This window comes from Hibiscus syriacus, unplaced genomic scaffold, assembly GCF_006381635.1.
Source record: "Hibiscus syriacus cultivar Baekdansim isolate YM2019G1 unplaced genomic scaffold, ASM638163v2 tig00110895_pilon, whole genome shotgun sequence".
Classification (NCBI taxonomy): domain Eukaryota; kingdom Viridiplantae; phylum Streptophyta; class Magnoliopsida; order Malvales; family Malvaceae; genus Hibiscus; species Hibiscus syriacus.
Window position 1 is genome coordinate 1,554,196 of NW_024062903.1, and position 24,869 is coordinate 1,579,064.

The window sequence follows — 24,869 nt, forward strand, 5'->3', positions numbered from 1 at the left end:
TTGAGAAGATAAGTTTAATTGATCCTTTAGGGTTTTTTTTAAGTGTTAGATGTTGTATTGTTTATTATTTCTGTTAAGCCATTGAACATTGACTATGATTGCATGGCAATGGTCCATAGATATATCTATATTTATCTATAATAAAAGAGTAGCATTTTAGAGTAGGAGGGTACAGTCAATTAAGATTATGCACAACCTATTTACCGATACATATATCTATATTTATCTATGTTTTGGTAGCCATGAAAGAAGAATATGAAGGCAAAAACATCAAAACAGATTCGATGGCCAAAGTTCCTACTTCGATAGATTCAAAGGAGCATAAAAATAGTTCATTTGATCAAATGTTTTTCATTATTGTCTCTAATCATGTGGAGCTACTATTGTCATACAAGAATCTAATAGGATTCACAAACAAGGGAAGGAACATGGATATTCAATTTTTAAAGAGTATTTGAACATTAATAAGCAACAAGGAGGGTTCCATAATATAATCATTATCAGCTATATCATTATCCTTGGGTCCAGTATTATCAGCATACTAACAGAAAGAAGTAAAACAATAATGCGCATTCAGTTTTCAACAAAGATCAGGGCCTGAAACCTCTTGATGAAAGAATTGAACTTGGATTTCGGGTGAGTCAAGAATAAGTGATTGGAGAGTTGCAGCATAAGTACCCAAACCAGCAGAGTTTGAGCTTTTCTCTTGTGCACCATCTACACTACCACTAACCTCAGTAGACTTGCTTTGTTCCGTGGCTTTCTTTGTCAAAATATAATCATGGAACAACTTAAGTGCATCAAGAGCAGAAAGTGAATTCACATATCTATGTAACTCCCGGAATTTATCTCTCTTTTCTTGTTTTTCAATCAATCTCTCCATTAACACATCCGGAAGACAATCCAGTGCACTTTTAAAGGCAAAGAACACAAAAAAAGAATAAAATTTTGAAAAAATATTCAGAATAATGTCGTGCGGAAAATGTATATGCAATGGGTTCTAGACATTAAAAAAAAATGTTAACTTCTTCATTGTACCTAGTAACACCTCTTGTAATGCCCCAGTTGTACCCTACAGGAACTGATTGCTTAAAGCCGATATTAAAACCTTATTGTGCAGAAGCTTCTTTCCCTGCTATCAGGCCATCACGATAACCGATCTAGAAATTCTCTACAGAAAACTGACATCAATTGATAAACAAATGAACTAAAAAAGGAAAATTGAAATTATCAGGTACCGTATGGAATTGATCATGCCTTCTCTGCCATTCACGATCTAAATCGGATGTTTTATCCAATTCCTCGTCCGAACCACCCCATAAAGATCCATCGTCAGCCTGAATGTCCGCCTCACAGGAATCTGAAAACAAGAAAAAGACAGCAGTTCTAAATAACGTAAAACTTTTGGTACCCATGGAATTGGTAGGATTAACAAATTACCATTGGCAGTTGATGAATGGCCTAATTGTAAATTGGATAGCTGCAAACTTTCTGAATAGAGCTCTTGGGCCAATTTATCATCCATTTCTCTGTAACAAAAAAAGAAGGGGAAAAATCACTTTAGCATTTCATCAGACACCTTCAGTTCAACATTTTTATACTTGAGTTCAAACCTAAAAGTAAGAAAATACAAGTCACAAGAATCTTCAAATTCCAACATAAATTTTTAAAGAACAAGCACTTCTAAAACAAACTCAAATAAGAAGATAACAAAATCAAAATAAAGATTTCCAAATCTTGATTACAAATTAGCTTCCCTCCTGTTTTAGTTCCTTGAAAAGACCAAAATCCAAACTCAGCTAAAGGAGTAGAGAACAAAATTGACAAATCCAGAACATCAGAATCACAACTCATCAGCATAAAAAAACAACCCCTTGAAAGAATATATGAAAAGAACTACCATATCTTCTGCTCACTTGTTCAAAATAAAAATCCATCAGCACCCTACTTTTTCTAGACTACCAAACAGACGCTGAAACTAGAAAATCACCTAAAAATCTCAAATTTCTAACCAAGACAACAAAATATGGAACTTACAACAAGCAATTCCAGCCCCAACTAAAACCATAGGTTTCCCTTATTATAAGAACCTTTACTTTCTTATCAAACGATTGTTTCTCGAAACAAAAGGCAAACTTTAGAGCATAAGCAAATATACAGAATCGAAAAGGAGAGAAAATAGCAGGATAAGTTGCCTGCGATACAATAGGACACTGTGGGGTCGTCCCTCAAAAGCTTCAAAAACTTCACTGTGCTTTTTTCAGTCCCTATTCTTGTTCGTGAAAATGAGAAAGCTTCGAACTTTTCAGCGTTAGTGAAGAGGAGGGGAGAAGGAAGCTGTTTTTAGCCCTTTTTTTCTCAACTTGCAACTGGTACTCCAAGTTATTTACCCCTTACGTTTTTTTTCTTTTATCAACGGTTGAGATGGTATGATCTTTCATCTAAACGGTTGTTTTTATTTGATTTCATAAAGAGAGAATCTTATATTGACGCAAATTATAGTATATACCCTCCCTACCATATAGAATGACTCAACTAATAATATTAACAAATAAAAATAATTAACACATATATTATTTTATAATCACTTTAATTTAATAAACAAGTTATATAAAACTTAATTTATCTTAATGACCTACGTTCTATTTAGAATATATAGTTTAAGATTTTAATATTTAGATTGTCTCCGTTGTTGAGTTTTTTTTTTGTTAATAGATGACGGTATTAATTTTAATATTGATTATCATCAATGATATTTTTTTATCTCATATATATTTTTTAATAATTTTATATTTATTGTATAATTTTTTCTATTTTTATAGTACACTTTTCTTTGTCTTTTGGTATTTTTTTACCATTTTTCTTTTATTTTTCTTAGGGTTAAATTTAATGTCGTCACGACTGATCAAGATGGCGAACAATTAATCATTAGTTATCTCGTTGATCTTCCTTGCTTTGGACTCTCGAATTGGATTTGGACTTGTAACTTGTGACCGTAGATAGTTATCTCGCAATGCTTGGAAATGATTTGTAATTTATTGGTTGTCTTTCCGTAGTTCTATCCTCTAATGTGGTTTGTTTGACATAGCAATCAGATCTATTCATATCTACTTTTTGTTTAAGTTTTTATGAATTAGGTTTTCAACTTTTTTTCGTGACATGATCTTGAGTTTCTTAATTATTTTATGAGAATATTCCAATTAAATGCTTAATTTAAGATTTTAATATTTAGAATGTATGGTTTAAGATTTTAATATTTAGAATCTATGGTTTAAGTGTATGATTTTAGGATTTAAAATTTAGAATTTAAGATAATTGGAAAAACTGTCTTTGGGTTTATTGGCACAAAGAAACCTATCACTATGGCTTGGATCCGTGGTTTTCAGAGAGCTCTTTGTACGAGACCTCTCGATTTCTTCACACCCTTGAAAGCGAACTCTTTATTGAACTTGAGATGCTTCTTGATCAAGAGGAGTTAATTTGGCGCCAAAAATCCCGTTCCGATTAGGTCACACTTGGAGATAGAAACACTCGCTACTTCCATCGTCGAACGATTTTGTCGCAAACAAAAAAAAAATTACCACTCGCAATTTCCAAATCCTGGGTTGATCTCAAAGGCAGCATCGCGTGGTCCCTCGGTAACGGAAACTAGACTCCTTGATGATGTTTGGCTCCCCTCCCTGGGTCCCCTAAGGCAACACAATAAAGATCAGACCTATTCTATGCGAGATCTCACTTTCTCAGACCTTACCGATCAAATGGGACAATGGGATGTAGAAGAACTCCTCGTCTTTTTCTCTCCTAGAGTGGTCGCTCACATTGTAAGTATTAAAAGCCCCGATCCTATGGACACCGACGACCGTCTATTCTGGAAGGATAACAATAAGCATACTTTTGTTTTAAACAATGCATATAATAGAATTGCAGAGAATTCGTGGGATACTAAACTTCCTGTTTTGAAGTTACTGTTGACTCTCCAAGTTCCCCAACGTTTGAGATTATTCATGTGGATTGCCTTCAAGCAAAGATTGATGACAAACGTTGAACGATGTGTCGCTCTATTGGACACGAGTCACACGACCCCGTTCTGCCCGGCCTGTAACTCCGTGCGATTGGTTCACTGAATGAAAGATTACTAGTGGAAATGGAAGATTACCAGAGAATAGTATTACTGAAAATATTGTATTTTGTGTTTGGTTGGCTTAGCAGGAATATAAGATTATCGAGTTTGGTTAAAAGAATAAAAAATTATTAGAATGTATATTTGACCAAATTATCTTTATTATATATTTGTTTTTTTAACAAGTTGGAAAATATATATATATATATATTAAATTTAAATTCATAAAATTTATATAATTTTTTTTTCAAAATTGAAAATATAAAAAGGTTTAATGAAAGAGTAAAATTTTATTTTAACCCCTGAACTTCATATAAAATTTTAATTATAGATTTTTTTTTGTAAATCTAAAATAGTTTAAGGATAAATTTGTAATTTAACATTCGTAGAATTTTTATTATTCAATGACAGAAAAATGATATTTAAAAAAAATTAAGGGCATTTTAGTCCAAAACGCTGTGAATCCAACAATACCTAAAGAAATTGAGGTAATGACATTTCTGGTAATATACCCCAAAAAATACACTATTGGTAATCTTACATTACCGGGAATGAGATTCTTGGGCTAACCAAACGGGGGAATGTGGATTTCATTCTCATGGGAATCTCACATTCCTCCATCCAAACACTCCCATGTGAATGAAATCTACATTCTCCCGTTTGGTTGGTCGGGAATGTCATTCCCAGTAATTTTACATTACCAATTGTGGATTTTTTTGAGTATATTACCGGAAATGTAATTACCTTCATTTTCTTAGGTATTTTTGGATTACTAGTGTTTTGGACTAAAATGCCCTTAAAAAAATTCTTTTAAAAATATTCTTATTCTGTCATTGAATAATAAAAATTCTACAAAAGTTAAATTACAAATTTATCATTAAACTATTTTAGATTTACAAAAAAAAATCTATAATTAAAATATTATATAAAGTTCAGGAGTTAAAATAAAATTTTACCATTTTATTAAACCTTTTTATATTTTCAATTTTATAAAAAAATATATAAATTTTATAAATTTATAATAAGAACAATTTGATTAAATATACATTCTAATAATCTTTTATTCATTTAACTAAACACAGTAATCTTACATTTCTACTAAACCAACCAAATACAAAATACAACATTCATAGTAATCATATTCTCTAGTAATATTTTATTCTCACTGGTAATTTTTTATTCTACTAGTAATTTTTTATTCTCACTGATAATCTTTCATTTCATGAATCAAACCCCCTACAGAATTAACGTCTGTGTATCAACATTATTATTATAGAATAAAATATATTTTCTGATACGGGATATGTGTTAAAAAGGCCGTTTATTGGTTGTTTAGAAAAAGGGAAAATAAAAGGAAAGTGGAAGTGATAAAAAAGGTAATGGTGCAGTGCAGGCATGGCGACGGATGTGATTGAGAGAAGTGATGCTAAAGGAAAAGCAGGGTTAAATATCTGGCTACGTTTCTCAACCAATGGCTACCCATGGTACGGACATCTATAACCCAATGGAAAAAACACAGAATCAAATATAATAAAAAAAGAAAAATAATAGGCTGAAATAAAAGCTACTTTCTTTGGTTTGGTTATGGCATAATTAATAATCATACCTTAACTCTCTCTTCCCTAATTTTTAAAAAGGTAAACAACACATTTAATATCTGAATATTATTTTTATTCTATTTTGGTCCTAAATTTTATATTTTTTAAACCATGCTTAGGTTTTACTTTAATATTTATTATTATTTTTTGATGTGATACATTTTATTAATTTTAAAGATAATATTATTTTATTTTATAACGACACATCAATATCATTGTTAAATTTTTAATGATAAGACATCAAAATAAAATTTAAACCAAATAGTAAGCATGATTTAAAAAAAATTAAATACCAAAAAGGTAAGACATCAATATCACTACGGGTGTTGTTTACCCTTTTTAAAAAATAACGAATTAATATTAAAACTTATATTTTTTATAAGGAGAGGAAATATAAATGATTGAATATTAAACTTAAAAATTAATATTAAATAAAACTAAATTTTCTATTTAATATATTGGCAATATATATTTTTTATAAAATTAATAAATTAATAATATAAATTATATTTAATATATTTGCAATATATGTTTTACTAATATTAATGAATTAACAATATAAATTATATTTAATATATTTGCAATAAATGTTTTAATACATTAGTAGCTTTAGTAATACAACTTTATACATTTTAAGTGAATTATATGGTATTATAGTGAGATTATATAAAAATATTGAATATAAATGTAAATATCTTATACTAATAACATGTAAAACCTGATTTACTAAAAATATTCAAAACTGTATCATATATGAAACATAAAACATGCAAAATGTAAGATAATAAATTTTTAATCGGATGACACATTATAAATATGTAATTGAATAAATTTGATTTTATATAAATATTATTATATAATCATATTTAATTTACTAATATTATCTAAAATTATAAAAAATATATTTTGATTATTTTAAAAGTGAATTTTTAGCTAAAAGTTAATAATTTAAGAATATTTTTATGTTTTGAACGGAATTTTAGACATACTACCATAAATGTTTTCAAATGATCCCTTAATTAATTTAAAATGTATGTTATTTTATTTAATTTGCGAAAAGAATCTTAAAGAAATGAGAAAATAACCTCAGTGACCAAAAGTGTCTTATAATATACGCTTTTAACCAATTTTTTTTTTTAATTTGCCAAAATGACCAACTAAATCGCAATGCGATCGATAATTCGCAACGCGATCTCCGATATCGCAAATCAGTTTCTAGATTCGCAACGCGAACTTCGACTATCGCAACGCGAACTTCGACTATCGCATTGCGATTTACATATTCGCATTGCGATAGTCCAAGTTCGTGTTGCGATAGTCGAAGTTCGCGTTGCGATTTTCCAAATTCGTTGTGATAGTCCAAGTTCGTGTTGCGATTTATTCCAAATTTGTTGCGATAGTCCAAGTTCGTGTTGCGATTTATTACAAATTCGTTGTGATAGTCCAAGTTCGTTGCGATAGTCGAAGTTCGCGTTGCAATTTATTCCAAATTCGTTGCGATAGTCCAAAATCGCAACGACTGGTGGTATTACATTTGTTTCTTAAGAATTTTTTCTAAAAAGATAGTATTCGCGCGGACGTGTCGAAGACACGTATTACCACGACCACGAGACGAGACGAGACGGACGGCGGCGTCAGCGGCGCGCGAGAGTCCCCTTTGTTCTCTATCACTCAACAAGAAAGTGGGAAAGCCAAGCCTTAAATACCATTCCCAATAGTGTTTCCAATACTATGTAGGATTGAACATTACCAACACTTGTTTCCAATACTATGTGATTATTCAGGAAACAATTAACAATCTTACACCTTAAAACAACTGAATCAACAACCAATTGCATTAGTATTATACGATTAAATATGTCATAATTAAAAGTCAATCTACAATCAATCGCGATTATTGCAATTTTAAGCAAAACATTCAAAACAATTGCATCACTCGCGAGAATAAAAAAATTGTTATCGTGCAATTACAATCAATTGAAAATAAATTAGAATTGCATGAAAACTAAACGAACCACAAATACTTTTCATACAAATACTAAAGTCATTAACTATAATTCACAAATAATATCACTATTTAAGGCTCAATCCCACATAGTATTGGGAACAAGTGTTGATAATGCTCAATCCCACATAATATTGGAAACACTATTGGGAATGGTATTTAAGGCTTGGCTTTCCCACTTCCTTGTTGAGTGATAGAGAACAAGGGGGACTCTCGCGCGCCGCCGCCGCTGCCGTCCGTCTCGTCTCGGGTCGTGGTCGTGGTAATACGTGTCTTCGACACGTCCGCGCGAATACTATCTTTTTAGAGAAAATTCTTAATAAATCGCAACGCGAACTTCGACTATCGCAACGAACTTGAAATAAATCGCAACGTGAACTTCGACTATCGCAACGCGAACTTGGACTATCACAACGAATTTGGAATAAATCGCAACGTGAACTTTGACTATCGCAACGAATTTGGAATAAATCGCAACGCGAACTTGGACTATCGCAACAAATTTGGAAAATCACATTACGATAGTCAATGTTCGCGTTGCGAATATGGAAACTGATTTGCGATACCGGAGATCGCGTTGCCAATTATCGATCGTATTGCGATTTAGTTGGTCATTTTGGCAAATCCAAAAAAAGTTGGTTAAAATCGTATATTATAAGGCATTTTTGGTCACTGAGGTTATTTTCTCTAAAGAAATTGTACTTTGACATATATACATGATCTCACCTTGACACAACAAGTTATATTTTGGTATTAATTTTTCTCTTGTTGTTCTAATTTTCTTAATTTAATTTTTTATTTCAATTTAATAAAATTTTGATAAAGTCAGATTTTTTTATTACTTGTGAATTTTAATAAAATATATTATTTTTATTTATGTTGTGGTTAATTTTATGGCATTTTTCCCGAAAAATTATCTTTTTAATTTAATATTCCCGATCAAGCACCAGTCAGACTATATTTCCCGATCTAACACCCTTTGCAGTAAGGGGCGCCCCCTGCAGCACGCTATACGCTGATTTGGCACTACGTGAGGTAAGGCGCGCCCCGCGACGCACCTTATGCTGACATTGATACACGTGTGTATGGCGCGGTGCAGGGGCCATGCTATACGTCACGTCCGTGCTATTCAATGATCTCAATTATCAAACATGCATAATGCAAGGCGCGGTGCAAGGACCGCGCCTTGCATTATTTTCCCAAACTTCTCGCCTTTAAGGCATCCTCTCTCGGCTATAAATAGCCGTCTCCCGTAAACCCTCTCACCAACAATCATTTGAATCAGTAAATAACATCCGACAATCATCTTATATTTGATTCAGAAGTTTGCTCGATCTTTTGTTATAAGGTAATTTGGTTATAATATTTATTTTATAGTTATATATGATTATTTGAAAAAAATATTATACTAATTGTTTTCAATTAATTTCTGTGTTTGTAGAATTAGAAAGTGGGAGCATACGTCGAAATATTTTTGCGGTGCAGGTAATTATATAAAATTATATTATTTAAATTATTTACGTTTATGTATAAAAAAATTATTATGTTATATTTTTTGTCATATATTATTTATTTAATCATGTTTGTTTCAGTTGTTTTTTTGCAGATATAATATTGTTGCACTTTTAAACTCTAAGAATGACGCGACTTTCAACTATTGTTTATTATGATGGAGAAATTAGAGAAGATGAACCAGCGTTGTTTTCGTATCAAATGAGCGTGTTAAAATATCATTCAAGAGAAACATAACTCTTGAGAAGCTGATAACGAAGATTTCAAGGAAGGTTCATGTTGGAAGTAGTAGAAGAATGTTGTCGTTACAGTACAGATTTCTAACATCATTGTTGCCATTAATTTATACAGCGTTTGAACTATCGAAAAATGATGATGGCTGATTCTCAAAGTAATTATTTAGACGGCGATATTGAGATGTATGCAAAGTTTGTTCAAGTGTGTGCTGTTCGGGGTCAGCCATTAAGCTCACATTATAGGCTGGCTGAACAAGTTGACAACCTGACTACAGTAATGTGTAATGATTTTAATGCCATAATGGGAAATCCACATCATGGTGCCGGCACAACAACTTCAATGGAGAGACATTCATCCGTAACTCTTTACGATATGTACCGAGGTGGGTTCACGAACAATCCGTATGGCAACATCGCGTCCAGTTCGAGGGGAAGACATTCATCTGCAAATTTCTTTGACCTTAATATGGAGATGCCATCGACGCAACAATCTGTGCAGTTTCCATTTGACACGATGGCTTCAAGCTCCAGGGGGAGGCATTCGACTGCGAGCTTTTTCGATCTCAATCCATATATGCCTTCTAGTTCAAGGGGAAGGCGTGCCAATAGTAGGTTCTTCGACATAAACGTTGAGAGCATGGAGGAACCATCATCTCCACCAGAAGAACCACTTCGTGAGCCTGGTACGGTTGGTGCTGAGACTGGACTATTCATTCACCCATAATAACCGCAATTCAACTCCGATAGTGATGATGATGTAGATGAAGTTCTAGCAAATGTGGCACAAACTGACCCTCCAGCACACACGTATGAAGCTGATTATGATGTAATGTACGGGCCAGAATTTGCGGATATGCCTCATCTCGGTGACTATGGATATTACTCATCAATAAATAATGGTGAGTTATCTTTAGACATGGAGTTTTCAAGCAAGGAAGAAGCGATGATGGCTATAAAAAATTATAATATCCGTAATTCTGTTCAGTCCAAAGTCGACCGTTCCACGACAAAAAAATATGTATGTTATTGTGCCCGACGAGAAAACGGATGCAATTGGATGGTTCGCGTATCGAAGAGGAAGAGGAAAAACAACAGATGAGAACTAACAGTATACAACGGTCCTCACACATGTATTGTTGGAGGGGTCAACCAAGATCATCCCAACTTGGACTGTGAAGTGATATGCCAAGCCATCATGCCCATGGTAAAAGCAAGCTCTCATATAGCTGTTGCAGTGTTGATTTCAGCTATACAATCGTAGTATAGGTACAATGTCTCATATAAAAAAGCTTGGTTGGCAAAACAAAATGCCATTGTCAAACTTCATGGCGAATGGGATTCATCTTAAAACGAACTTCCATGTTGGTTTAGGCTGGTGCAGACGTTGAATCCTAAGACAATTGTGGACTTTGAAACCTCCTATGCATACCATAATGATCGAGTTCTACGCGATCGATGTCAATTCTATCGGGTTTTTCAGACTTACCCACAGTGCGTTAATGTTGTCAAATACTGCAAGCCTATGGTCCAGATAGACGAGACTTTCTTGTATGGAAAATACAAGCAAGTTTTATTATTAGCAGTTATCTAAGATGGCAATCACTACATTCTTCCAGTTGCTTTTGCTCTTGTCGAAGGAGAAGATATAGATTCTTGGGATTTTTTCGTTCGAAACTTACGTGTACATGTTATCACAAGGGAGAAAATCTGTGTCATTTCAGATTGCGGAGCTGCGATAAAAGCAGCAATGGAGTCTTTGTGTCCAATGTGGCAACCACCCTTTGTCCAACATAGGTATTGTCTCTGACACATTGTTGCGAACTACCATGGAAGGTACAAGAAGAATGGTGAGTGTCAATTAATTGTGCGCATGGATAAGTGAAAGCAAGTTAGTAAGTTATACATTTTTTGATCATTTTAATTTTGCAGTTGTTGGGGTCGCGAATGTGTTTCGCAGGGCGGTGGCTGTCGGTCTCGAGGAAGATTTCTTTGTATCACTGGTTATGACTCATCGCTATCATCATCATCACCATCATCGTCGTCGTCGTCCTGAGTAACTACATTTTGTTGATGAGGATCTGATGACGATAAAGCACCTCCATAGAATAAGGACCCTCGAGGTGTATGACTGACTATCCGACCGGCCTGCGCAAACTGGGAAAACTCATAAAACCCATACATCGTTGAGTGTGAAAACTGTACAGGAGGTGTCTGTGCTGCGGCCATGGGTGATGAGGCTGAACCCGCCAAAATGTGAGCATATGAACTCCAAGTCGGATATGCAAAAATAGACCCATAATAGCCTCCAGGAGGGGTCATATAACTCTGTGACGGTGGCGGGGGGGTCATAAAACCAGGTGAAGGCGGCGGTGACAGTATCTGGTAATGGAAAGGCGATGGCAACATCATATATGGTTGCAGTATGTAAGCTGGTGGATACGGTGACTGTTGTGAAGGTCCTGCTGGTGCAGCTAAGGATGAATCGGAAGCACCTGCTCTCCGTCCACGAGTCGGGGGATGATGGTGCTGTGTCGGAGAACATCTCTGTCGACATCGCAGAGAAAGGTCTGTCCTCGTGCATTCTCGGGTTGAAAACAACCAAATTGTCAGAGCACGCGATCAGTGGAGTGCCACTCGACGGTCGCATAACATATCAAAGAGACTATCGCCATCCAAACATCTGATGTGCCCCTCAACTCAGGTGGGATCACCGCCCTCACATCATCAGTAGAATATGACACCAATTCAAACTAAAAGAAATATACATAATTTTTATCAAAATAATAATCTAATTATATAACTATAATCTAAAATCGATTTTTAAACTTTAAAATTCATAAATGTGTGCCAGTCTTCTGATCGATTAACACTCTAATTTTTTCTAAATCATCAGGTAGATCCTGATGATTTTTCCTATCAGTAGACCACTTATTCAAGAAAAATAATTTCTTATTTACTGTATAAAATTATTAATATACAAAATCAGTTTTATAATTACCTCAGAAGTAGTGGAAATACGAATGGGTTCTTGACAACGGGACATAAAAAGGGCAATCAATACCATGCCCAAGACTGCAGCAGCATTAGACATCCGCCGATAGCTTTACGCCTGTAGCCAATGGCTCGACACATCTCCCTGTACAGGCAAGCCAAAACTACTACCGAGCCCCAACTGAGTGATCCGGCCAGATGAAAGTTGGCAAGATGTTGCAATCACATACAGTGAACTTGGTCACGCGATTTGTCCGGCATCAGCAACCCTCCTATCAGATGTAGTATGCATGCCCATGCATACTGTTTAACTTCATCGTCAGACGCGTCCTCGCTCAACTCCCGACACAAAGTTTTTCGGGACACGTCCTAGACTAACCCGACACAAAGTAGTCCAAGAACCGAAGCTATCCTTGATATCACACATCCATCCACCGGAAGCCCCAGGTGCATAGAAACATCTTCAAGCGTGATCGTGCACTCTCTGCATGGAAGATGAAATGTGTGGGTCTCCGGCCTCCACCGCTCTACTAAGACAGAAATAAGGTCTGATTATATCTTACAGTGACCCTAATATCTACCTAGGTGACCGAATCCAACCTCTACTAAATATGACATTACATGAGTAGGTATAACTAACTTAAGATTCCTAATAAAATGATATAATATACGATCTCTCTCCTAAAATATAAATAATTACACAAATTAATTTTTAAACTAATAATCATGCATTAAATAAATAAATAAATTAATTAAATTAAAACGTTAAAATATGACTGTATCAGCAAAGTGTCGATATATATGATTTTCATTCAACCAAAGTAGGTCTCCTTCCATTTTATATCTTCAAAAAAAATTAATTAAATAAAATATTAAACAATTAAAATAATTAAATAAATTACTAAAAAATACTAAATATAATAAAATATACCTTAATAAGAGAATATAAGAGTATTTGAGAGAAGTTGAGAGCATTTAGTGTGATGAAAGTGATAGAGAATGGAGGTATTTATAGGGAGGGATGTGTGTGAACGGGCGGGGGTAGGTTGGTAATTAAGGGTATAATGCGGGGCAGGGGCCGCGCCTTTCTGACGCGTATCAGAATCACAAGTAAGGCTCGGCCCCTGTCCCACGCTATACCTTAATTATCAATCTGTCCCGCGTCATACACACGTATATCTATGTCAGCATAAAGAACGTTACAAGAGGCGCGCCGCAAGAGACGCCAAATCAACGTATAGTGCACTGCAAGAGCACGCCTTACTACAAATAGTATTAGATTAAAAAATATAATATGATCGATATCTAATCAAAATATTAAATTAAAAAGATGATTTTTTTTAAAAAAACGCCTAATTTTATTTAACGTTGAAATTTAAACCTCCAGCTAATTGAAGGATAGAAAGTCAGGGGAACTTTTGCTTTAAGGAAGCAGCAAAACACTCGTAACCAAAGCGTCTTTCTCTTCTCTCTCTTGTTGTTTTTAGGTTTCCAAAGTTCTGTAAATGGGAGCCTTTTGATTCCTGTCACCAGACCAAACTTCCGCTTCTGAACATATATATCTCAATAAGGTATAACTCATGAAAACAAAACCAACAATTCTTGGTGCGTTTTTGGTTCTTCTTCCTGAGCTAAGATACGGGGGGTTTTTGCACTTTTCTTGTTTTAGTAACCTAGATCTGAAACAAGGGTCTTTCACTAGGGTTTCAGCTAAAAATTTCCTCAGCAAGCTTGGCACAAAAATTCAAGAAAACCCACTTTTTTGTTTCCCCATCTTACTTTTAAGTCATTTTATGTTATAGTTGGGGGAGAAATCAGAATCTAATGATTTTTGGGTTTGAACTTTTTTTTTATATTAAGGTATAGAAATGGCGAGGGAGAAGATCAAGATCAAGAAGATCGACAACGTGACGGCAAGGCAAGTGACTTTCTCGAAGAGAAGGCGAGGGCTTTTTAAGAAAGCTGAAGAGCTTTCAGTTCTTTGTGATGCTGAGGTTGCTCTCATTATTTTCTCAGCTACTGGAAAGCTCTTTGAGTTCGCTAGCTCCAGGTATATTCTCCATCACTTTACACTAATATTCTTCTTCCTCCCCTTTTACTTTCTCTCTTCTTTTAGCCATAGATGGAGAGAAAGAGCTAGGGGAGTGCTTGTACTAACTGTGACTGATCCATCCTAAGACTGATCTTTCAAATTAAAATTAACCCTTTGATGGAAACATCATGAAGAAATGAGACATCACGAATACAGATGGATGATCTTTATTTTGTTCTGTTTCCATAGATTATGGAGGCCATTGTAATATGCCCCCCTCTCTCTCTCTCTCCCTCTCCCTCTCCCTCTCCCTCTCCCTCCTCTCTCTCTCTCAACAAAAAAAAAAATCTATACAATGTATTGTTGCTGATGATTTAAGAAAAAAGTTTTGAACGTGTTTGATTTACTTTTTTTCTTAATTAATTTATTAATTAAGTAACTGTTTTAGCTCAGAAACTGTTGGGCAAACTTGGGTTCCTTGCTTTTTTGTCATTCATATATATTCTCCTCGGTTACTGATTCTTAAGATCTTTGGTTTTCCATGGTATATATGTTTTAGATTCTCTATCGGCAAATCTACATACAATTGGCGGGCTGCAAACAAGTTTTTTGAATGCAATTTAACTAGTTTAAAGGGATTTCTATGTAGCTTTTTTTTGCATTACGTTACAGAATATAGTATCGCGTAGTAATATTCAAGTCTTCTAACTTCTAAGTGACGGCTGGTGTGCGTAGGTCAATTCTAGTGTCATAACCTTAGCTTATTGGAAGTAGCATGAATGGCCTTTGTTCTTTAGATGCAATCCAGGAAAAAAACTGAGCACGTTTGTGAACTAGGGTAAATGGTTTGTGCATGTAGAGTTAATATATTAGTAAGGCTGTTAATAAGACATACATATAGCGAGTTATTCGAATTTGATTTTATCAAATTTCGTTCAACAATCGAATTGAATGGACTCGAGCTTGAGTTTGAATTCTCAATGAGCCCAAACGATCTACTTGATAAATGACTCGAAAAGTTTAACTAGCAATTCAAAAAAACAATATCATAAATTTGTAACTTTTTAAATTAAATTATCAATAATATTAACATTTTTATGTTTTTTAAATGTAAGAGGCTGGTTTCATATACTTAAGATTCAAATTCGAGCTCGAGTTTGAGCTTCAATGAGTTAAGTTTGAGAATGTTTCGAGTTTAATTTTTTTCGAGTTCGAGTCGAGCTTCAATTTTTGATTTTGAATTAAAGTCGAGTTGAATTCGGCTTTTATCTTTTCGAGTTGAGGGTTTACGCTAGTTTGCAGACCGACAGTATCAGTACATGTTTAGACATTGCCTCTAGCATCTATGGATCTACTGTATGTTTATCGGCATTTATTGCTAACCGGAGCTCAGAATAATTGTTAGCAGTAGCAACGACAGGCACTCGTACATCCTTTACGTTCCTTGTTTTAATTCATTGAATTGAATTTCATATTTATGATGCTCCCCTATATTCTGGTTGCACTTGAAGAATGCTTTCGTTCAAGTAATATTTCCTTTCTTTTTTTCTTCCTAAAGCATGAAGGATATCTTGGGAAGGTACACTCTGCAGACCAACAAATTGGATCAACCATCTCTTGGCCTTCAGGTAATTTAAGGCAAAATTGTTTGAATATTGTGGTAATGGTAAGATTGTTTGAATGTTGAGGTGGGAAAAATTTATTTGGACTAGGTGTACCCTAGATTATTTCATGATCTAGGGTGATTGTTGTAGTAATAGGAGAATTCAGCAAGATTACATGGTGATTTTAAGAAAATGTGTTGATTGCATGACCAGTTTTGCTCTGCGTCGCCTGCAAGGTTTCTTGCGTTCGAACTGCATCTTTGCCAGCTGGCATACATTGAGAGGTCGACATGCTTTTTCTAAATCGTCGTATAGTCCTAACGAGATCCCGATTATTGTGGCAATCACCATAGATCATGAAATAATTCTTGGTGCACTTTATTCAGGCAACTTTTTTACCACAATATTCAAGTATTTTTCCGGTGATTTAATGAGTCCATGTTACTTGGACCATTCATTTGAACTTAATATATCACATGTTTGAATATAAATTTATAAGCTATGATTCTCTAATTATATAAAAACTTTAAAAAGAGTTCAGCCTTTAAAATCACTTATTTTTTGTTCTTCTTTTCAAAATATAGCTGGAAAACAGTGATGAAATGAGATTGAGCCAGGAAGTTGCTGATAAAACCCTTGAACTAAGGTCAGTGATCAGTAATTTGTTGAGTGGTGTTGAAGGGAATTGCACATGTAAATATTAGTATCTAACATATAAAAACAGGCAGATAAGAGGAGAAGATCTTCAAGGATTGGACATTGATGAATTGCAGCGACTCGAAAAACTGCTAGAATCTGGACTCACACGAGTTCTTGAGACCAAGGTTCGTGCGAGTTCATTTGCAAAGCAAATTCTTGATTTTCTCCACTGTAATGGTATGTTATAAATTCCGATTTTCTCTCCAGGGAGAACGCATTAGGAACGAGATCTCTTCACTTGAAACCAAGGTTTGTACTATATGTTCATGTTATATAAATTTTGACATATTGTGTATATTTTTCTCGGACGAGTATAAAATATAGCCAATTAATATAGGGTTAAAAAACTATATATAAATTTTGACATTATCGATTGTAATCAAAATTATTATCAATTATATAATTTTTTAAGTTGAATATGATAATATTTTAAATTAAATTATGCTGTAAATTAGTGTTAGGTTAGGCTGCCGAACAGTAAAACTACCCATTCTCGTATTTCATGTTTTCATCTTGTTTTTCTTTTACTTTTCATATTTCATGTCGTGTAATAGTATCACGTCTTGCATTGTTGGGTCTATGAAAATAATTCGAAATATTCGTTATCTTTTATCAACTTATTTCCTCTTTGATGATAATGACAGGGAGCAAAGTTGCTGGAAGAGAACAAGCAACTTAAAGACAAAGTAAGCAGTACCAGTTTCCATAGTTGGTAATACATAAACACTTCAAGTTCCAAGCTACCTATAACAATATTGACAAAAAGAAGAATATGTGGGATGTTTTCAGTTGGTATCACTGTGCAAAGGTAAAAGATCCGTCTTAGCAGATTCAGATGTTGCAACAACTCAGGAAGAAGGCATGTCATCGGAGTCTGCCGGCAACATTTATAGTTGCAACAGTGGCCCTCCACCGGAAGATGATAGCTCAGACATTTCACTCAAACTAGGGTAAATTAATCTCCACAACAAATGATTTTGTTTGATCCAGTAGTAAGAAGTTCCATATCGTAAATTCAAATGTAATGAATAGAAAAAATAGAGATTGCCATATTTGTGCTTAGTTCGAGTGTTTTTTTGCAGGCTTCCCTTCTCTTAAGCGGAAACCGATGAGAAGATAAAAGCTGTGGAACCCTTGCAAGAATATATTCTTATGATCATGTGTATTAGGTTTAAAGAAATTATAAAACATATAATATGTAGAAGTTGGAAGATTTATCTTAACTTTAAGCTTGTTCTAGTACGCTATATATTTGGATATATATTGCTACTCGGAAGTAGAAAGAAAACTTGCTCAACTTGTGCCGGCAGTGCACTTTTTTAATTAATTAAGTTGTAACTTCAAAACTTGTACTCTGTGTAGATGTATATGATGTAAAGTAGTCTTAATACGGTTATGGAAAGATTTTATCAAAAATGTTAATATTTTTTAACATTTTAGGTTAAGTGTTATCTAAAATATTATTTTTTTATTAGAAATGTTAATTTTGTTAATTAATTTCCGGTATAACTCAATATTAATATTTTCCGTAGAAAAAATAATGTTTTAGGTAGAGTTTTACTAGAAATATTAAATATTTTAGGTAGTGCATAATATTAACATTTTTGGTAAAAAAAATAATATTTTAGGTAGTGTTTTATCGAAAATGTTAAAAACATATTAATATTTTTGAGAGCGTTTTTTTAATTGTATATTAAGATTATCATACCTGAAACATCCCGTATATGTGGTGTCATAAATTATTTGAATCAGCAACTTGAAGTATTATTAATGAAAGAAAATATTGCAGCAAGACAAATGAAAGGTAGGGCAGCCGCCAACCAAAGTGACTATACTGCTGATGCACAGCAAATCCCCCTCCACTAACAATGAACTGATTTAAAAATTTCAAATTTTATATATTTTTGGTTATCTTTTTATATTTTTTATTAATAATACATTTTTATCACTAAATTTTATAAATTTACCCATTCTGAAAATTTATTGGTTTTCCATAAATAATATCTTATGTCTGTTTTTACTGACTACTATTTTAAGATATGGTGTAATCTGAAACAGAAAATCATTTAGAGTCGGGTGACACCATCTGAATGTTAGACTTACTTGAACGGAGGAACGCCGGTAAGCTCATCGTGGAACGTCAGCAGCAGCAGCTAAGTCTGCAATTAGAGAGGAGAAAATTGAGAATAAAATCATTAACAGATTTTCATTAAGGTGTAATCTGAAACAGAAAATCATTTAGAGTCGGGTGACACCATCTGAATGTTAGACTTACTTGAACGGAGGAACGCCGGTAAGCTCATCGTGGAACGTCAGCAGCAGCAGCTAAGTCTGCAATTAGAGAGGAGAAAATTGAGAATAAAATCATTAACAGATTTTCATTAAGCTCGAAATTACATATGAAAGCCCGTGTCTAGACTTCTTTTAACATTCCCATCTAACAAAATAACTTTCGAATAACAAATTAATAAAGCTTAACAAACAACATAAGTAGTTCAGTTACTTTTTAACACTCTCTTCGCTTCTTTTGTTGTAGACTAAGAACACATAGCTAGCGCCAACAAACTTGACATTTGACTGGAACGTAGTTGATTTGTAATTATTTGGATCTTATTTTTTCTCGAACGAAATGAAAACTCAGAGCAACATATTTGATTTTTACATGTGAAATTGGGTTTGTTGTCACACCATATTTCTGAATATCAACAAGTTGCACTCTCATATTAGCTAAAATCGATGTGATCCACATTACCTTGGGTGCACCCTCAGCCAAACTTGTATAATCTTCTTTGGTTGTAGAGCGAGAGACTTGCCCTTTATTTTTTAAGAACTCAAAGACAACAAATGTTCCCCCATAAAAAAACAATATTCAGAAACTAAACAATGATCATCAAGATATTCCTTTGAGATACTTAAACATTCTTTTGACGGTTGCCCAATGTATTTGAGTCTATTGTTGCATATACTGTACAACCTTATTCAGAGGGAATGGGATGTCAGGTCTAATTGATGTATTGCAACGTCTTAACAGTACTTCTATATTATTTAGCATAAGTAAGATCATTTCCATCAAACTTACTTAATTTTGGAGAAATAACTAATAGTGTGACTACAAAATGCACATCAACTAGATCAACTTTGTTTAGTAATTCATTTATGTACTTACATTGACTTAGCCAAAAAACTAAACTAAACAACCAAAGTATCTCGAAGAAAACTTTCTATTAAGTTGAGAGATTATCTGGGTAACATGAATTGCACTATTATTAATAAGTAAGATATCATCTACATATATCACAAGATACGTGACAATATTTACATTCCCGTAAATAAAGATAAATATTCAAAAATTTAAAATTCAACAAAAACCCTTTTTGTTTTAGCTAACCAATTTCATAGGAGCCATAATGGGGTTTATTTTTAATATGCACCCTTGTGGGGTGCCATCAATCTTCCTTTGTTCAAACCGCTCAGTTGCTGCATATATACCACTTCTTCTGGATTCTTTTTATTTTATTTTATTTGAAAATGTGTTGTTAATATCAATTTGATGAACATGTTATTTCAAATAAGTGCCAATGATAGAAGAACGTTTATGATATATGTCTTAACTATTGGATTTAATGTATTCAACAAAATCATACACAATAACCTAAGAGTACCCCTTAACAACTTTGAAGCGATTAGTCAACCCATCAACATTTTCTTTAACCTTGAGGAACCACTTACATCTTCCTATAGTAAGGTTTTCATAACTAACATCTTCCTATGGTAAGGTTTTCATAACTAAGGGACATAAATGTTGGATTAAAATCTATATTTATGAGCACATATGTATAATATATAACGTTATCATAAAGTATGACACAAAGTTAAGTGACTAATTATGTTACATGTGTCATAAGTAAGTGTTATGAAATTAAAGTGTAGATACCAAAAGTGTCAATTCCCATTTTCATTGTTGGTGGTATCCATGTGTTCATACATGTTAATCAAGAAGTAAATTTAAAACCTCAACAAGATAATATTGAACATCTCTTTATTTAAGATGAGGTAATTATTCTAGAAGAACAAATTCAACAAACACAAATGACAAGTTTCATTAAGAAAATCCACGAGATGAGAGAAATGACGTTTTAGATGATTATGTTGTATTTATCCAAGAAATAATGATGGAAATGAAATAATGGAAGATGATCCAATCAACTTTCAAATGTCATAAAAATTATGACACTCAAACTAGATTGATTCCATGTAAGAAGAGTATAAGTCTATACAAGATAATAAAGTTTAAAAACTTATTAGCTCAAGGTGTAAAATTGATTAATTGTAAATAGATATTTAAAACCTAGATGGATGCAAATGGTAATGTTGAGAGGTATAAAACATGTCTTGTATCTAAAGGTTATACTCATTTAAAGTATTAATTTTGTAGAGACTTTTTATCTAGTTTTATTGAAAGATTCTTTTAGGATAATCATGATACTTGTTTCTCATATTTGATATTGGATTTCAAGTTTCTGTTTTCTCAATGATAACATTGATGAGATATTTTATATGATGCAATCAGAAAATAATGTTTAATGATACAAAATTAGTGATATGTGAATTAAGGAATTTATATATAAGCTTAAGTATGTCTCTCGTTAATTGTATAACAAATATTTTGACTCTTGTTAATTACATAATAACTTTTATCAAGTGATTATCTCATTTGGTTTTGAGATGTGTTTAGTTAACGATTGTATATACTACAAATGTAATGAGAGTAAACCAATTAATACCCTTTATTGCTAAAAGAAAAAAAAAGTTTAATCTTTATTAGTGCCCTAAGAATGATTTTCAAACTAAGAAAATATTAAAGGTTCCTTATGATTAAAAATAAATGAAGAGTTTGATGTATAGTCAAGTTTGTACAAATTTAGACATAGCATAGGATTTTAGGGTATTAAAAAAATATTTAAGTACTTTGGGTATGAATCATTGGATAATAGCCAAATTGATTCATACAATACATTTAAGAACAAAATTATTACATGTATTGCTAATTATGGATTGAATAGAAAGACCACTAAAGTTATTTTGTGATAATAAATTTACATTCATTTGTTCTATTTACAACAGAAACACCTTATCGTCAAGGACATAAAAATTAAATTTCTAATTGTTAAAGAAAATTTAAAGTGGTTATGTGTTTATAAAGTATATTGGTACAAACTCTTCATTGTGCGCTTACTAAGGAACTATCAACCTAGGTCTTTCATGAACACACGGTGACAACCGACTCTTCGGGGGAAGGCCGACTAGTTGCAACGATGGGGTTTTTCGAAATAATTTCGAAATAATTTTTAGAAATGTTGGGAGTCGCCACCAATCATTTTTAAGATGCGATTGAGACACCATAAAAACTGAGTAATTTAATAAAACATTTTATCTATCAAAATACCAAGTTTGGGGGGGATCTGCGAAAATCTAGAAAAAAAACATGTTCGGGAGTCGGTTACACACGGGGAAGGGTTAGCATCCCCCACAATGCCCATAAATTGACACCTAGTTGATTACCCTATGTTTAAAATTAGGAAATTTTGAGTTCGAAATTCATTTAATTTAGAAATCACTATGGGTGCAAAGTTGAAAGAGGATATTCGTTTATTAAGGTCAATAATATTCACCTCCTAGTATGAATGCGAAAGATCAATTATTGTCCCCATGAATGAATATTACCTCGGAAATTGAGAAAGTATGATGCGGTTTTAAAAATATGTTGACCTACTTAGGGAATCACCAGTAGTCATCCCTTAAGTATGATTGCAGGAGATATACTATTAACTCCCTAATAAGTGAACATTGTCTTGTATTTAAAACAAATGCAATCAATCAATCAATCAACCGATTAGGACCTAATTTACACTAGGTGAGTTAATTAAAGTCTTCCCAACCTAGGGTGCCAAATTATGGAAATTAAATAAACTATAGGACTAAACTTGAAAATGAAGTCTCTAAATTTTTAACCAATTATTAAATCGAATAATTGATTTGAGCAATCAGACATGTTACTACGAAAGCCCAAATTGAATAATTAATTAATGAAAAGACTAAGGTGAAATTAAACCTGAAGTGAAGGCTATAATTAATAACCTAATTGATTATGTTAAAATGAATATCTAACTAAAGTCTAAGGACTAAAAGTGTGAAGTCAGGGACTAGATCTAAAGTTAAAGACCCTAACGATAGATTAAATTAAAGAAAATTAAATCTAAAGGATTTGTCCTAAAATTTTATTTAATCAAAAAAAATCTTAAAATAAAGTTAAAAACAATAAAAAATGAAATTACATAATAAGAAAATCCAGATATAAAAAATTATTAATACAAAGTTAAAATAAAAACTAAACTAATTAACATTTTAAAAATTACCAAAATGAATTTATTAAATAAAAAATTATAGGGTCAATTAATAATAAGATTAATTAAAGTGGTAAATTAAAATCGACAAAATAATTCAAGGGACAAATTCTAAATTATTAAAGTTTCAAGAAGGTGACTAAATTAAAACCAAATTGAAATTAAACATGCAATCTACAAAAAAAATGAAAAACATGGAGATAAGGACTGAGGTGAAGAAACATGACAAACTGAAAAGGACTAGAATGAAATTATACCCAAAATTCTAAAAATACCCTAGAACACAAATATTAAAAGAAAAATTACACAATTAGGACATAAAAACATGAGAAATCTGTAAAATCACAAGATCAGGACACCACAAATAAATTAAAAACGAAATAATCATTACAGGTGACTAAGATATAAAAATGATGAAAATGTGTAGGGATTAATTAGAGAATAACCCATAACTAAACCCAAGCAAACTGAAAACATAACAATGGAAAAATAGCAACATTAGGACATTAATTCGAAAATAATAAAATAGAAATGCTAAATTCATGATCAAAGTACAAAATATGGAAATCCTAAAAAAATCTAAGCAGTGATTAATCCCTCCGTTGAAAAACTCATGTGCACTAAGTGATACCATCTTCACTTTTTCATTTCCATTTGCTATGTGAAACCAAAACCATGAAACGAGCCTCAATCATATTTTAAAAAAAAACCATTTTCTTCTTCCTTCATCGACTGAAACCCATAGAACACGCTAAGGGTGCGTTTGATTTACGTAATGTAAGATTACCAGTAGGAATAAAAGATTATCAGGGAATATGATTATTGTGAATGTTGTATTTTGTGTTTGGTTGGTTTAGCAGGAATGTAAGATTACCGTGTTTGGTTGAAGGAATAAAAAATTATTAAAATATATATTTGACCAAATTATCCTTATTATATATTTGTTTTTTTAACAAGTTGGAAAATATTTATATATTTTCTTTAAAAAAATTAAATTTATAAAATTTATATAATTTTTTTTTACAAAATTGAAAATATAAAAAGGTTTAATGAAAGAGTAAAATTTTATTTTACCTCTAAACTTTATATAAAATTTTAATCATAGATTTTTCTTGTAAATCTAAAATAAATTAAGGATAAATTTGTAATTTAACATTCGTAGAATTTTTATTATTCAATGACAAAATAATGATATTTTTGGAAGAAAAAAAAAATTAAAGGCATTTTAGTCCAAAGCACGGGTAATCCAACAATACCTAAGGAAAGGGAGGTAATGACATTTTCGGTAATAACATTCTCGGTAATATACCCAAAAATAATTACTATTGGTAATGTAAGATTACTGAGAATGACATTCTCGGCTAATCAAATAGGGAAATATGAATTCCATTCCTCCAACCAAACACACCCTAAGTCTTCACTCGACGGCCACCACATGCGATCTGTTGTTCTGCCAAAACCATTTTCCATACACCCCTGCCATTGTCGAGGGATTGTTTCGTAGCATGGATGATTTGGAAAACGACCACTGTTCAAGCGTTAGGGAGCTGAGGAGCCGTTGCCTGGGGTTCACGCGCATAACACTTTGGAAGAATCTGGAATACACTGGCAGCGCGACTGAAGATTGAGAATGGGGGTTAGAAACCATAACCAACTTTCGATCTGGAC

The 24,869-nt window shown here is 32.9% G+C and overlaps 2 protein-coding genes and 1 pseudogene across 2 annotated transcripts in view; 1 reads left to right on the plus strand and 2 right to left on the minus strand.

The window, feature by feature from the left end:
- Nucleotides 1-2,310, minus strand: part of LOC120146032 (la-related protein 6B-like) — a 32,005-nt gene extending 29,695 nt beyond the window's left edge. Inside the window, exon 1 of the mRNA XM_039159701.1 lies at nucleotides 2,253-2,310. The gene's annotated coding sequence lies outside the window, so the exon portion shown is untranslated. The remainder of the gene's footprint in view (nucleotides 1-2,252) is intronic.
- On the minus strand, nucleotides 485-22,539 carry LOC120146034 (annotated as a pseudogene).
- On the plus strand, nucleotides 14,028-18,152 carry LOC120146033 (MADS-box protein AGL24-like). The gene is made up of 9 exons (XM_039159702.1): nucleotides 14,028-14,067; nucleotides 14,323-14,512; nucleotides 16,053-16,122; nucleotides 16,683-16,744; nucleotides 16,823-16,922; nucleotides 17,005-17,046; nucleotides 17,442-17,483; nucleotides 17,587-17,747; nucleotides 17,880-18,152. Exons 1-9 carry the CDS (start codon nucleotides 14,043-14,045, stop codon nucleotides 17,893-17,895), a joined length of 708 nt encoding a protein of 235 aa, XP_039015633.1. The 5' UTR covers nucleotides 14,028-14,042; the 3' UTR covers nucleotides 17,896-18,152.
- Nucleotides 22,540-24,869: the final 2,330 nt, after the last annotated feature.

Coding starts and splice junctions, on each gene's coding strand:
- LOC120146033 (XM_039159702.1), top strand. CDS start 14,043: ATGAAAACAAAACCAACAATTCTTG. Junction 16,745..16,822: donor GATAAAACCCTTGAACTAAG/GTCAGTGATCAG, acceptor ATATAAAAACAG/GCAGATAAGAGGAGAAGATC. Junction 17,047..17,441: donor TCTCTTCACTTGAAACCAAG/GTTTGTACTATA, acceptor TGATAATGACAG/GGAGCAAAGTTGCTGGAAGA.